Here is a 16,333-nt window from a genome sequence, read left to right on the forward strand (position 1 = left end):
AAGAGGAGATGGTCACTGTGGCTGAAACTTTACTCCCTGTGTTATTTTGCCAGGGCCAAAACTATAATATCCTCTCTGGCAGATACAAAGTATGACTCTCTCCTGGAGATGTCCAAGAGCATGGACAATAAATACATGGTGCAGCAGAGCAATGGGATCTTTGCTGGACATTTACCCTTCATAGCAATGTGCTGCCAAATCCTGCCAGGCCTGTCTGTGTAAGACACAGGAGGAACAGCTCCTCAGGTAAAAGCAGCTCTTGCTTTCCCCCCCCCCCCCCCTCCACTGCAGACTGTGTGCATGGTTTGAATTCATCTGCTGTGGGAGTGTTTTGGACTAACTTTCCCTTCTGTCCTGCTAATAAAAAAGTTCATTCACTTACAGAAACCTCGTGGTAAGTTTAATTTCCACGGCTGAAACTGTTGCAGCCCACTTACCTCACCATTTCCTCCTTTGTGAACAAAGGTATCTGCCGCTCTAGGGCGCCAGGCTGCAGTGAACTCCTGCAGGTCTGCGGGCTGCCCGCGACCCTGCTCTGGGGACGCCTACAACGGCTCTTGCTGTTCACAGAGGCACGGGGCCGGATCGGGCTCCCGCCCAGCCGCTCCGAGAAGGAGGGCGATCGCGGGCCTGTCCCGGTCCCCTCCGCAGGACAGGGCACCCACGGGCTGCGTCTCTCTCCGTCCCGGCCGGGGAGGCCTGTGCCTCCCTCAGAGCCGCTTGCGTGCGGGGGGCTGCTACCGGCGGCGGAGCAGAGAAGGCCGCGCTGAGGAGCGCAGGCAGCCACCGCTCGCGCCTGTCCCGCCGCGGCCTCGCTCCCCTCTCCCGGCCCTTCCTCCTCACGGCTCCCAGGAACTCCCCCTCAGACCCTCCCCAGCCTGCTGGCTGCGGCCCCACTCACTCGCGCGCCCTGCGCGGGAAGCCCCGGCGGCGCTCCCCGTCGCAGCTCCCCAGCGCGGGTCCCTCCGAGGCGCTGGGGCCGCCGGCGGGAGGGCTCGGAGCGGAGGGCGGGCTGCGCGGCGGCGGGGCTGCGGCTCCCGCGCTCAGGACTGGCCCCGGCGGGGGGAGAGGTCCGTGGGGGAGGCAGGGCAGGGGAGCGGGAGGAACTTCCCACAGGAATGCACCCTTTGGCATCCGTGGAAGATGTGTCGGAGCGACTTCGTGCTGTTTCGAAACCGACCAGAGCGGCCGCGGGCCGAAGTCCGCCGCCTCACCCACCCCGCCGGAGTCCCCGGGCGGCTCGGCGCCCCGCTGCCTCGCCGCTCCCACACGCCGGCCGAAACGGAGCGGGGCCAAGCGGCACGGCGGGGCAGGCCCAGCCCCGGCGCAGAGGCGTCCCTTCCCGGGAGCGCTTGAACTTTTTAACCCAGCCTATAAGCGGGGTAAAGAAAAGGCATTTTTTCCTTAAAGCAGACGTATTCGACAGCGTTGCTACCTCGGCTGCGAAACCGTTTTCCGGCAGAAGCGTTGGGAGCGGTAACGCGGCTTGAGGGGAAAGGGTGGGGCGGCGGGAAACCGCGCGGCGTGCGGAGGCGGCCGCGAGGGCAGCGCCCCCCGCCCCCCCCCCCCCCCCGCCGCCGCCGCCGCCGCCGCTGCTCCCCGGTCCCAGCGGACGGTGGTCGCTGTATGAGCCGGCGGACGCGGTGCTCGAGGGCTGCGTTTGTAAGTTGAGCTGGAGTTTGCGGTTCAAGGCTTCGGTTGCCATCCTTACCCGTGTAGCGCCTGTTTGGAAGGGAACGCGTTGGTTTGGAAGCGAGCGAACAGTGCAACGAGCTGTCCCAGCGCGCCAGTCTGTGTTAACCAACGCGGTACCCCACCAGTCACAACTAGTCGGTTTTAGCAGTCATCACTGATAAGTGTGCGTTCGACAATAATTCTCAACTGTATCCCACGGGCTAGCCAAAAGTACTAAAAATACTCCAGGGCCATATAATTTTACTTTTGTCATATAATTTACTTTTCTATTGGCTTTGTCCTTTAAGCGTCTTCAGTATATCCTACTTTAGCGCATGTTTGTTGTAGCCTGAACTGCATTAAAAGGTGGTGCTGGGGAGAAGATCCCACAAAATTCCTTGGGAAACGGCCTAGGATCGGTATTGTGCGAAGAGCCAGTGCCGCTGCTCTTCTGGGCTGCTGGAGAATGAACCCCAGAGTCTTGTTTTCCTGTTCAGAATGCTCGTGGTAGAATAACGGTGATATAATGAAGGCTAATCAAGATAACTGTTGTGAGAACTTTCTCCTGACATCTTGTAATGACAAGAGTCTCTGCTACAATACCTTTGATATTGCTTGGAGGTGCTGATTATTTTCCCAAGTCTTTTCTTATCTCTCTGCTTGGAATGTATGGGATGATTAAAAATTTTCTGGGGTAATTGCTTGTTAATGTTTGGCTCTTACTTAGATAAGCAGAAAATAATGGACAGTCTCTGGGTGGTTGGTTATTCATACTTAGGCACCAAACTGTGAACTTCTGAATAATTATTCCTTAATGGAAAAGAGTAATTATCCCCTGTGGAACTGTGAGTAAGTGTGTAGTTGATATAAGTGGTCTTTAATCTACGTCGTGATTAAGAATGCTTGAAACCAAGCTGATTGGTGTTTGAGGTGTGTTTGGCTATTTTCTTATACCTTCAATGCTTTTTATTCAGTAAGCAAATAAAAAGACTGTAGAAAATACGCATTCAATGTGTATAAGAATATACAAAATACATATATAAATATGCACAAAATATATACATTTAAGAACTATTCTATTTCTTTTCAGTGAATAGTGGGGTTTTGATCCCTGATTGCATAGCACCAGCTGCTGGAGTCCCGGTCCTGGTCCCTTGCTAGAACTCTTAAGCACTCTGACAACACTAATAAGACTCAATAATTTTTTTTTATATCTGACAGGAAAAAAATACATTTGTTAATTTGTTGAGTCCTTCGATTTTGATGAGTTCTGCCCATAAAATGTGGCTGAAGCAAGACTAAAAGGGTAGGCTGAATTACTTGTGTGTAACCCTGACCCTCAGGTGGAACAGACGCCTGAGCACCAGTCTCTAGAGCTGACCATTAGGATCTTACGGCAACTAGTGTTTTGTTTTTCTGTTAGAGAGAAGTGGGAGAACAGGATGGATTCTGCTATATGCATTACTATGGTTGATTCATGCTATGTCAAAACTCTTAGAAAGACAATAAACCAACACATGAATTAGCAGCACAGAGGTTAGTGAAATTTTAGTATCAATACTGTTTGTGTCACAGTATGTTTAAATTATGTTTTAAATTCAAATTTTAAATTATGCCATTAAGTTTGCTTGGATGACTGTAAATTGTTTAAATGGTATGGCTTGGGTAGATCAGTTACAGGAACATCAAAGATACTAACTTGTATTGACTGTAATGTTATGTTCACATAGAAATGAACTATCAGCTCTGGACACCACTTATGTGATGGGTGAAAGATTTATTTTCTAAAAGGTCTTTTTGGCTTAATTTTTAAAACCTTGTTGTGGTTTAACTCCAGCCAGCAGCTAAGCGCCACACAACTGCTCACTCACTGCCCCATAGTGGGAGGGGGAGAGAATTGGAGAAAAGGTAAAACTCATGGGTTGAGATAAAAACAATTTAATAGGACAGAAAAGGAAGAAAATAATAATGATAAAAGAATATACAGAACAAGTGATGCACTATGCGATTGCTCACCACCCGCTGACTGATGCCCAGCCAGTTCCTGAGCAGCTGTTGGTTTTTTGTTCAGCATGACATCATATGGTATGGAATACCCCTTTGGGTCAGCTCTCCTGGCTGTGTCCCCTCCCAGCTTCTTGTTGTACCTGGCAGGGCAGTGTGAGAAGATGAAAAGTCCTTGACTTAGTGTAAGCACTGCTTGGCAACAACAAAAGCATCAGTGCGTTATCAACTTTATTCTCATCCTAAATCCAAAACACAGTACTACACCAGCTATTAGGAAGAAAATTAACTCTATCCCAGCCAAAACCAGGACAATCTTCATCAAAGTTTGAAATAATTGTGAAAGAGGAGATGTATTAAACAATTTTATTTCACTATAGAGTTTCTTCCCTACAGATTTATCTTCTCGTTTGGGCAGTCAATGGTGCATATGTTCCATTAACCTGTTTTTCAGAGGTTAATGACAAAATGTTCTGTAGTGAAATTTGAAATATATTACTAGGAAAAAAGCATAGAAACATCTATGCTTGAGATTATAGGTCAAAGACAAAAGAAAAAAAGAATTATTATGTAAAGGGGGCATAACTCTTGTGTTTTGCCATTAGAAATAATAAGTTAATTATTAGAGACACCGTAAATACAGTCACAACAGGAAAAAGTGAATTAATAACTACACGTTTCTCAGGAATAAAACAGTATAGGAAAACAGATAAGAACAAAAAAAAATAGAGAGGAATGGATGGGTCCACATGCTAAAATTTTGTGGTCCTAATTCTTGAAAGTAGATTAGCATAAATCAGGATTATCTTCAGTGTCAGAAACTGAAAGAAAAGTAGGACTTTATCTTTTTTACTCTACAAGCTACAAAAGCTGTGATTGAAGCAGACAAGAAACAAATTAAAAGTGAGTTTGCGGTATTGTCTATATGGATACACTAGGCTTAGTGACTATTCAGGATTTTCGGTAATTTAACTTGCTCCATATTTGGTACATTTTCTTTTCTTGCAGCTAATACTAACAGCTTGTACTAATTTCTACTCTAGCTTCTACAAGAAAGTGTCTTCAGCTATGAATAACTTGAGAGGACTAGAAAAGAAAACAGAACTGATTTTTGAATATTACTGTTGTTTAGCAGAGCACCAAATGTCACGAGCATCTGTTACTGTTTAAATGTGCAAAGCAGCAGTTATATGCAAGTCCTTAATGATGCATCGGAATTAAGGCTGATGCTTCTCACTTGCTATGTTTTTAAGGTTAGCTAGTGGAAGTTCACTTTGAGTGGAATGTTTTCTAGAGATAAATTCAGAATTTGTCACCTTAAGCAAAAAAAAAGAAAATAATGAACCACTTTTGAAAGTCATGGTAATCATGTTTAGTCTTCCTGTCTCGCGTTAAGCAAATGGTAATTAAAAATTCTGTCACTTTTTTCTATCTGGTCTTTTTATTGAAACTTTTTTTTATTGTATGCAAGGGAAGACTTCAGGCTGGAAAGCCAAACTTCAGTCCACGAAGTTATGCCTGTTGATGTTTGGCTGTTCAAATGAAGGTGAAAATTCATCAATTCACTCTTCGTAGAAGTGAACTACAAGATTTCACAAGAGTCTTTTAGAACCCCACACATCTTAATTTTTCCACTTTAATCCCACATTTCCTGTACCAAGGCTATGGAATCAAACTGGAGAAAAAACAGTGAATATTCTAGAAGTGCAATGCATTCTTTCTATGCATGACATTTTCCCATGTCTTTTACATAAATATTTGTGAATTACAGAGATTTTCTGTTATGGGTATTTTTGCAGCACCTTGATGACAGCAAAAAATTCTTTGAGGTGAACTTGTGTAGTGTAGCACAGTAGTCATATTTAGAAGTATAAAAAAATCAGTTCCCGTGCTCAAAACACTTTAAAAGTTTAAATTATTTTAGTTTCATTATATAGTCTACCAAACATATAATTAAAAGTATCCAGCAATTATGGTAAGGGCAATTAGAAATAGTTATTAGACTCACCGGCTCAAAGAACCATTCCCTAATGAAGGAATTGTCTGCCTGGGACTCTAGGAGTTTTCCCCCAGCTCTTCTATGCCCAATGACATCTCCTTTGTTGAGATGTTCGCTTAAAAAAGAAATTTTATGAAGCAGTAGAGTAATTTCAGCAGTTAATCAGGGGCAGATCAGAGTGAACACAGGCAGAATTTTGTGCTAGTTTTGAATATGAAAAAACGGAGGAGTTTTCCTCCTTGATTGCAAGGGCTCCTCCTGCAGGTGTCCAGTATTTCCTGGGTTTGTTGTCAGTTTTTACAAATCGGTGATGCTGCCTTATCCTTGGCTACTCAGGATCGGCCCTTCTGTCCTTGGCTCAGGAGGCTACTATCTGATCTTTTCTATCACTTTGTCCCATCGTTATCATCTGAATCTTTTTAGTCGTCTTCTTTTGCTTTTCTCCAGCACTGTCATCACCCATTTCCAGTTATGCAGTGTCCTGCGGCACACTGGCTTATTTTATTTTTTTTTAACAGAGTCTCCATAATTCCTTTCAGTTTCCATTTTCTAAAACTGCCCTGTTTGGATCTCCCAAACCAGCATGCAGGCAGGGCTCCGGTCTTGTTGAGTCAATCCTACTTGTAAGCACACAACAAAAAGGCACCCATCTCTCTTTAGCCATGTTGACAGTAGAGGAAAAATATATCCATTTTTAATAAGGCATTCTATAACAAATTTCCATGAGACACGCTCAAAAAATACACTTGTGTGACCAGAATAAGTATAATGATGAGGGCTAAAAATAAATATTCGATATACATGTGTACATGCAAGGCCTATATGTGGTTGATGTATTGTGTTGTTGACCTGATCATACAAGATTTAAGCTTCTGTGCCTAATTATTTGACTCTTGGCACGGTGACCATATATAGCATGAACCTATTTGTTACTGGTCTTTCATAGGTATCCTACTATTCAGTGGCACAAATAGGGATAGAGTGGAATACTTCAGCTTAAGGGCTTGTTTCTGCATACATTTGAGCTGTTTGATCTTGAGCAAATCTCCTTTTGAGAAAGTTGCTCAATGTCTCTCCCTCAATTTTTCATTTGTACTTGGAGCTTAAATATTAATGAGTATGTTCCCTAAGCTGTTCTTGGTAAACTGCTCAAATACTGTTGCAGTGACAATGTAAACTTCAAAATAAATAGTACCCTTTTATTTCTACAGCAGTTAATATTATTTTTTCTCTATTGTTCTCATAAAATGAATAATAATCACTTTCACAAAGTACAGTTAATGGTTATTTTTGTCATCTATTAAACCTCAAAATTGGCTGTAGTACCTGAATACTTCTTTAAAGCACTTTAAAATCCTTTATGATGAAAAGTACATATAGACATAAAATATAATAGTATTCTTACCTTAATTTTGTAATGTAATCTCCTTTTAAAGAGACACACAAAATTTCATGTTAGCCCATTTCATTAAATGAATTATGGATAACTTTTGCTCTTAGGAGTGTGTTTGCGTTCTTGAATTTGCATTTCAGTTGAGAACAGAAGTTGACGTTTCACATTTTTGCTAAATATTTGTAGGTATAGCTGCATGTAAAAACAGGTGTCACTGACAGTCACCATGCAATTCAAGGTATGCATTATAATAGAGATGGCTGATTTTTGTAAGCAATGCTAGCTGCTGCCCTGCTAACATTAGTCCTATTAGAGGGTGGGACTTAGAAGCAGAAAGGTATGTTTAGAAAGTGTTAATAAACTTACTTATGTTTAGATCCTGAACAAATGCGTTGAACAAGTGGCACTATTAGTTATCTAGGAAGCCATTAATATTCCTGCTTTAATGGCTAGATTACAGAATTCTGAAGGGTACTTTATTACACTGATGTAGTGGAAGATAGAGGTTTTGGAGTTAGCACAATATTTGGCTGTAAAACTGAAAGCAGTATCAAAGTACATTAAACTATGTAAGTTGTCTTTCTCTGCCTTATTCAACCAACAGGCTGTCATATGAAAGATATGAATGTTTATTTCTCAATTTTGGAGGCAGGGTGTGGATTTTTCTGTTACATCTTTTTTTACACTGGATTAACTTAGTTTACTTCAGTGGAATCAACACCTAATTTCATCAATGTGAGATTCAAAATATTGATGGGTAGAAGAGAAAGGCCTAATGGAAAACTATTTATGGTCAGTGATAAAAAAGGCAATATAAAATGTACTTAGTTCCCATAACTGTATTAATAGAAACAAATCTAATTACTGTGAGGTGAACAATCCTTAAAAGAAAAATGTTAAAAATAGTGCATGAAAATTCAGTAAAGCTAACCATTTAGGATAAGAGGTGCTCATAAGCATTTGATGTGATGGTCTTTCTGCTCAGTTTTAGTCAAAAAGATGTATGGCCTGGTTTTGCTTTAGAGAGTTTGACAAGAAGACTGTTGCAGAAGCCAAGTGTATAAGCAACGTTGAGCTGAAAGATGCATTTGTTGCATTGCATATTGTCTTCTGCCCAAAAAGCTGGAGAGCAAACCAAAAACCTTAAAGTAAAAGCTGTGATAAAGATTCAGGAAGTCTAATGCCTTCAGATGAGGACTGAGAATATTTTCTTTACAGCTTCCTAATTTGCTAAGGAATTCATTGAGGATGGGGGGAAGAGTTTAGATTTATTAATCTAACAAAAATATGAATGGGAAAAGAACAATCTGTAAGAGGTTTTAGTACCTCATAAAGAAAGAGATCTCACCATTTTCCTTCCCAAGTCTCCTTCAACAGAAGTTTCTGATGTGTAGTAAATAAAGTCAAGCAATCTCCCTGCAGAGATTGAGAAGAATGGCTTTGTTATTCATAAACTGATACTGAAATTCAAAATTCAAAGTGTGATTTTTTTTTTTTTTTTTTTTTTTCCCCTTTCCTCAACACCAGGTAAACATGCAATCCAGAGACTGATGGACAGGTGGGGATATGTTTAACTATAAGCAGCCTATTTTAATTCCTGGCTATACTTCTTCACAAGGTTCTGCTCCTGAACTGAGAAAGTGGTACAGCATTGCACCAGCAGATCTTCATAATCTCAGTGCTGTATTGGTTGAAAAAGAAGTTGAAACACAGTTTCAGTCATATTTCATTAATATAAGTTGGAGCCTCAGCACAGATGATAAGTTTGTTGTCACACTGGCTGGTAGGGATCCAGGAGGGTAAGGAGATGAGGAGAATAAGAAAATGAACTGCAGAGGGTAATGCCAAAAATGTGGCATGAGCAAATAAAACGTATCCTACTGCCTTTCGGTTTAACCATCAAGGTTTAAGATATATAATTGTTCTGAAGAGATTGGTCTGTATAAACCTACATGCTTCCAAATCAAGGGAGCTATTTGCTCCTGGGATGACTGACTTTGTGGCTCTGGGTGCATTGTTGCAGTGAACGCAGCCAGCCTCTCTGGGGAGCACATACATGTTCAGTAAATTTTTTGATTTGTTAATGATATGGTTGCAGTCATAAATACACAAGATGTATTGGGAACCACAGACAGAACAGGGCTTGTAGGCAAAAGTGTTATGTTGAGAAAAAATAGCCAAGCTTTTGGGCACCAACCTTTCTTTATGTCAGAAACAAAAGCAGTGGATGTCAAAGGTAAATACAAGCTGGGAAAAAATGTTTGGAGTCTAGGGAGGAGCGTACCTTACTGATACTTTCACAAAAGATAAGGTAGGTGTTATTTGTGGAGTGCAGGAGACATAAAGGTAGCTTATAGCCTGTGGACATGGAGAAGGTGAGAAATTGTAATACCCTATGTCCACTTTTCCTCAGCAGAATTAAGAATTCTGGTTCCCAGATCTGGGACCACACTTGTTCTTTTCTGCCTTCAGTGGGATGTTTTTAGGTCTGCAATGAAAAGGCTGAAAATCACTTTATTAGAGCTGCAAGGACAGACACGAGTACAAAGACACAATGGAAGTATACTTGTGACTGAGTGGAGAGTGGAAAAGCAGAGAGTATTACTTAGATGTTTTGTGCTTTAATAACTTGGACTTCTTTTGCTTTAGAGTGATGAGCATGGCATGAACTGGATTAAAAAAACTGAGAAAGGTATTACAGTCTCTGGTGTTAGTTCTGTAAATAGGCCAAAGGATCAAGTACATGGCAAATTTTGAAATTGCTACGTTTTATTCAGAGAAACGATTGTCACAGAAGCTTTCTGTGTTTAATATTCTATGAGGTGAAACAACTTTTATTTCTTATTGATCAGCAAATGTCATCTTTACTTCTAGCCGGCATCAAAGAACTGACAGCCACGAAGATTTGTGTAACCAGTAAAGGAATTGTTGAACATTTCCAGTGTATTCGATGTAATTATACAGAAAAGTTTCAAAGACAAACTGCAGTCGGTAGTCAAAAGTAAGAATATTTTTAAGTAGTTGTTTTCACTTATTTTAGTTTGGGAAGAAGGAGGTGGGGAATAGGGAAGTGACATTTAAAATATGGAGTAAAAGTTTCCCCTCTGCTTAAGTTAGTAAAAAGGGACCTGGCAAAGAAAAAATAGTAGTTTTATACTTCCTTCAGATGTTTAATGGAAAAGGGATTTGACCTCTGTGTTTTGGGAGACTGAGAACAAAGCTATGGGAAAATTAGCCTGTTTCTTTTCCATAACTTCATCTCTCCTTCTGTTCTCAAATGGATGCTTAGAGCCAGGGTAACACAAGCCAGAAATACATGATCTGTCATTGGATTATTTGGGACAGAGGATGGTGTGACAGGGGACAATCACCCTTCATTGTAGGCTAAAATTTGGCCTACATATTGGCTGCAAGCTATAGGTTTGCATATACATAATAATGAAATTGACACTCGATATCTTGTTCTTGTCTCTTAGTATGGAATTATCTTTTCCTAAAAATTTACTTTTGTCCTTTTTAAGGGCACTTTTAAAGTAACTGTTAGCAGTCACTAATTTATATAAATTCTCCTCTGTTAAACTTGGTCCCATTAGGATTGTATATATCTCTCTTTGTATTAAGTCCTTGAAGTGAACTTTTCTTCATTTTTATTTTAGTGGCAGTTCCATTATATCGGATTCCCCGTAGAACTGGAAACAAAATATTTCATCCATGCTTACAATCTCCCCTCAGCAAATATAAAAGAGGATTTTCTATCAAAATCCTTTTTGCTAACTACACCAGGTAATTTATCAAGCATTCTCTGCTATATGATGCTACTATTTTTTTTATCCATGTTATTGCACAGATTTCCTTAATAAGGCCAGAAATGGCTTCTGTTTTCAGTGTGTTTTGAAATCTGTCTAGCACTCCATAGACACACAGTCATCAAAGCTGAGAACTCAAATGCACCCAGCTTTTTAGCAGCGGTTTGCTGGTTTGTTTTTTTTTTACCCGTGCTTGTTTTGTTCCTGTGTTTGCTTGCCATCTATCTTTTAGCAACAGAGAAATGGATATTGTTTTTCAAAGGAGCGTGAGTGCATGCCTGTGTTTGAGGAAGTGGTGACAGAAGGACGGATGGTGATAGAAAATAAGACAAAACCACTGTTCACGGAGCAGGAGCTAAATAGGCTAGTACCTATTTTGAATTGTACTTTATAAAATATATTGTACTTAGGGATTAATTTATGCATATTTTAATAGACTTCAGTGAAAATGCACACAGATCATGCATTTGCTAAAATTTTAAATATCCATTTAAATTCACAGGCTGCAAAGATAACGTAATGAAATACAGCAAAAGTTGTATTGAAATGGGTAAGTGTTATGCACACATATAGACATCATACTGAAGGGGGAAAAATGACTCTTCAAAAGTGTTTCACTATATCATCTTTGCCTGAATATTGAATAGGGCCTAAGACCTAATTCTGAATCTTTCCCTACATCATACTCATGGCCTTAAAATGGGAATTTTGAGAATTCTGTACAGGTTAATTTAGATAATAATGCCATATTTTAATCCGTGAATATAGGATTGAGAAGTTTTCTTGGTTTCTCTGAGATGATGAATTTAGTCTTGTTACTGGTTGGTACACTATGACATGAAAAGTGTACCTTTAAAAGACTAAAGAAATTCCTTGCAGATTTGAGCATGCAGATGTGTCATTAATACTAAGTACTACTGTTTCTAAATCTGTTGGAGGTTTAATGGGCTAGATGTTTTTACCACATACATTTTCAAGCAACAGTGCCTGAATTCAAACAACAGCAGGGGGTCCCTGTTGTAACTAACACTTCTGACTTGCCCCTTCAAAAGCACAAACTCTGTGAGGTCATAAGGTGCCATCTGCAGGGTGTGTGGTGCTTATCACAAGCACAGTTATAGCAGAAATCCATTTCATCACTTACATGTTTATTACCAATTTTAAACTGAAATCTTTTCAACCCTCGGGAAGTTTGTGGAATCCAAATATAACTGTTTGCCAAACAGAGACAGAATTAGAAGTGAATTTTACAACAAGCAGTCTTGGGCTTGAATATTTAATACTGCTTTATGAGCATGAAAAGTATGAAGTACTTCTTGAAAAAAATGTGGAAGCAAAAGTAATTTTCTGTTAAATCATAATAAATTGAAAGCATAGTTCTCGAAGTTCTCCTTCTGTATCAGCACAGCAGGAGGCATATGCTGCCACTGAAGTCAAATCAGCAGAGCTGGCCAGCAAACACTGAGGAGATGGTCTAAGAGAACTGTGGTTGCTTTCAGAAGAGCTCTGCTCCGTTGTTACAATATGTTATTTTACTTTTTGAGATTATATTCTTTATTTTTAAGAACTTTTTTAAACAATATTATTTTGTTCAGAATAAGATTAATCAATTAACATGAAAATGTAAGAAAACATATAGTAACTAGTTAACTAGGTTTCACTATCATGAAACACACCTTGCTTGTAATTCCTAAGATATTCACCCTGTTGTGCTATATTAGACTAGTAGATTTAAAGATAAATATATGCACTATCTATAATGCTGATGTTAAGAATATATAATAGTTTTAAAGCCTGTTAAATACAATTTGAAATGCAATTAAATATTAAATGTGATTTAACTTAGTAATGACTCCTTTTGTAATAAATGTCTTTGACTTTTTTTCTCCCTCCCACACTCTTCTTTGGGATTTCATTTCATTATTAGATAAATGAAACTAGAATTTCTGTGAGGATACCATAGAGTGATGAGAGCACTGATATTTTTGTAGAGTTACAAAAATTAAGTAACATTTTTGATTTATTTTCAGTGAAAAGAGTATTTGCTTTTATATAGTTAATTGATGTGAAAGGTTGTACTAATTATGACTAACGAACAAGACACAAGCATAGCTCTGTATATCAGTTAATTTTTTTCTTATTAATTTTTTTTTTACTTATGAATTGGTAGATACCAAGCCTCTTCTCATGCTGGTAATTTAAGTCTATATTGTTCTGTAGAGTGTCCCTGTGCTATAAAGCTTAAAGCAAACATACCTGATAACGTTTACATTGAATTTTCTTAGATTCTTACTTATCTCATGAATGTCTCTTCATTTTTGTTATTTGTATCAGTTGTAAGGAAACTATCTTTCAAGAAAATCTGGTAACAGTTTTAGGAAACACAGTACTCTTGTCAGGAGCCCAAACCATGGTAGAGAAGGAAATACATGAAAGGAATTAACCTGTGCCGAAATGCCATTTAACTGTGTATCGGAATTCTTCTTCCCCCCCTACCCCCCCGATAATTCCTTACTTTGCTAAGTGTGGATATGAGTGCCCAAGGCCTACAGAAAACCTAACAAACTGCGTGCAGATGAAAGCCAATGGTTGGTTGAGTATTTATCATTCTTGAGTCAATATTCAACTCAAACTAAACAGAAACTGCTCAATGTTTTCTGATGCATTATGTATCATGTATATTCAGCAGGTTTTCCCTGCTATGTTTGCAAAAATATGGGAAAATAAATATTTTGGTATACAGATATTTGAATGTCAAAATCCTGTTAAAAAGCAGATGACTTTATGTACACTGGCCTTGCGAATTTTGCCTTTCATCTTCCTCCTCTTAAAAGTTGAAGTAATTCCGCAGTTCAGGAATTAGTTATTTTGTAACTATTGCTCATGGTAAAGCTCTAAACAAAAGGGAAGAGAGAACAACTGATGAGATGTCAGGCTGCAGGAGGAGGTACATTACAGAAACATGGGAGGAACTCGGAGGAAGCAGATTCACACTGACATGTCTTGTTTCTTTCAAAGTAGGGAAGAAAATTAAGTAGCTTAGCTCTGTAGTTCTCAATGTGATTATTAACCATTTTGCATTACCTTTTAGCACAATTTCTCTTCTGTGTATGGACATTGGAAATGCTCATTTCAATAAATCATTAACTGAAGACAGCTTTTTCAGCTATGCAAGACTTGTTTCAAAGTGATTTTTCTTCCTCTTTCAGAGATTCTCACAATCAATTCAGTTGGAAGATTTGTGTGTTTTCTCCTTGCTGCTCTGCTTGCAATAGTATGTATTACTGCTGTGGTAGCTTGCGTCATCACAGACCAACGTAAGAGTTCTCACTTTTTTGAACTTTAGTATTTCTGTAATTCCTGTTCTTTGAGTTTTGTTGTAAGCATCCTTTTAGATGAGGTAAGATCATATGAAAGAGACTGCCTTTTAGGTATCACTGTAATAGAAACTCTCTCAAGTTTGTTTAGGAAGCTCCAGATGTGGTCTGGTTCATATTGCAGGCTGGTTGAGGAGTGCAGCCTTGACTCTCCCAGATGAAATTAAACTGGAGGATGTGCTCTGATGAATCTAACATAGTCCAACCACTAATGGGTGTGGAGGCCACAGGACTGGACTAGGGCTAGGCTGCAGCAACTCCCCTGAAATACTTGGTGCCGAAATCTGTTCCTTGGCCCCAATTGTTTTGTTCTGTAGTCTGCCATTCTACCACACTACATGCTAATGTAGGCCTAGCCTTTTTCCTTCCATTGTTTTTTTCCTAAATGGAGAGTAAATATTTAATCTCTTAAATTCTTGTAAAAACAAGAATCATTTAGAGTGTGGACAATTTTGGTTAGCCCTTTCCTCTTTAGCAAACATCAACTGGGGGCATGTAAGCATTTTGCTCTTTAATTTGTGTTTGCTTAGCACTTTTTTTCAGTGTTGGTTTTGCAGAATGACTAACAGATTAAGTATCATGCCTCTGCTCCCCTCTTCTCATCAGTCTGTAATGCAAGGCTGCTCTCTTGGTATAGTAGACCTAAAACTGTTCTAGCTACTGAACACTGTTTTGCTAAATTATTTTCAACATTCTTGGAGAGATGAAGTGCAGATAAGTTGTCTAAGTTGGATCTATTTCATCATGAAGATGGGAATCTGAGCTCTAAATCATAACTTTAGTTCACTATTTTTGTTTTTCATACTTTTATACAAAGGTATCTAATTTTTTCTAGGAAAAAGTAAGAGGCAGAGCCAACCGCTCCATACCAATTTAGAATGCCATTCAAATTTTGTTTACATTATTTCTAGAAATACTGATATATTAAGAGAGCATATGGTATCTTTTTCGTTAAACAGATTAATTTAGGAGGCGATTTTTCCATCAGGTGCAGCTACAACTACATGTTAAAGTACTGGTTATATATCCAGAAGAAGTGTATTTTCATCACACTGTCCTTTCATTTGCTGAACTCCTGCATGAGGGCTGCCAGACTGATGTTATTCTAGACATGTGGGAGAAAAGGAGAATTGCTGAAAAAGGTCCTGTACAATGGCTTGCTGCTCAAAAAGCAGCAGCAGATAGGGTGATTTTCCTCAGTTCAAACCCTACCACTGCTGCATGTAATGTTTCTTGTAAAAGCATGAGAAACCACAATAATATGGAAAATATGTTCACTCTTGCAGTTAACCTCTTCTGTAGTGACATGACAAATCAGTCCTATATACAGAAGTACACAGTTGTTTCTTTCAATGAGGTGAGCTCACAAAACACTCTACCAAGTGCTCTGAAGTTCTGTCCAAAATACTGTCTTATGAAGGACACTGAGAACTTCTGCAGAGACCTTTCTGTTTCATGCAATGAAGTGCATGGCAAGAAATAGGAAATTAACAGGTGTCTGGACATTGAGTCTTACAAAACTGAGGACAAAAGTATCAATAGCTGAACAAACAGTAGGGCACCGTAGCTACTGAGCCATATTTAATACAAGCTTACTTATTAGAAATATTATATTCAGGATTTTTTTCAAAGTAAGTTGTGGCAAACTAAGAAGTGACTTCCATAATAACAAATGAAATTGTAAGAAATTTGTGCTCAAATAAAACTATCAGTCAGAAGTAAGTGGTTGTGTAAATAGCAGAACACAGTCCACCAAGTAATTTAGAAGTACTGCTCTCCCCTGTCTAGAGTTTGTGAAGTTAACTGATGGGAGCCTCAGGTGCAGTTAAGCAGCACAGGTTTTCCAACAGGACTTAAAGGCTGGTTTTGTGATTCTGTTACTTTGTTGAGTTACGGTGTGCATTTACAGCATGTTTGATACGCTGTTTTAAGAATAATGTAGCTTTTGAAGTGGAGTAATTTACCTCACCCTTCAGTGCGCCCAAGTATCAGCACCCACTGATGTGAAGTTGTGAAATGTTTGCCATAGAGAACCATTTGTATATCAACAAATCTATACAAGATCTTTTACATATGTACT

At 39.4% G+C, this 16,333-nt stretch overlaps 1 protein-coding gene across 1 annotated transcript; it reads left to right on the forward strand.

Annotated features, from left to right (window-relative positions):
- The first annotated feature begins 1,118 nt into the window (after nt 1-1,118).
- Nucleotides 1,119-15,736, forward strand: IL17RB (interleukin 17 receptor B). The gene is made up of 7 exons (XM_059823473.1): nt 1,119-1,476; nt 9,169-9,306; nt 9,945-10,057; nt 10,727-10,853; nt 11,379-11,426; nt 11,965-12,215; nt 15,242-15,736. The coding sequence occupies exons 1-7, from the start codon at nt 1,119-1,121 to the stop codon at nt 15,734-15,736; spliced, it is 1,530 nt and encodes a 509-aa protein (XP_059679456.1).
- The last annotated feature ends 597 nt before the right edge of the window (nt 15,737-16,333 follow it).

The sequence above is a fragment of the Gavia stellata genome, chromosome 12, assembly GCF_030936135.1.
Source record: "Gavia stellata isolate bGavSte3 chromosome 12, bGavSte3.hap2, whole genome shotgun sequence".
In the NCBI taxonomy this organism is placed as follows: domain Eukaryota; kingdom Metazoa; phylum Chordata; class Aves; order Gaviiformes; family Gaviidae; genus Gavia; species Gavia stellata.

What these genes read in the sequence shown, in the direction of transcription:
- IL17RB (XM_059823473.1), top strand. Translation starts at nt 1,119, where the DNA reads ATGCACCCTTTGGCATCCGTGGAAGATGTGTCGGAGCGACTTCGTGCT. An exon ending in AAAAGCAGTGGATGTCAAAG is followed by an intron (nt 9,307 to 9,944) that starts GTAAATACAAGC and finishes CTTTACTTCTAG; the next exon opens with CCGGCATCAAAGAACTGACA. An exon ending in CAAAAGTTGTATTGAAATGG is followed by an intron (nt 11,427 to 11,964) that starts GTAAGTGTTATG and finishes TGCCATCTGCAG; the next exon opens with GGTGTGTGGTGCTTATCACA.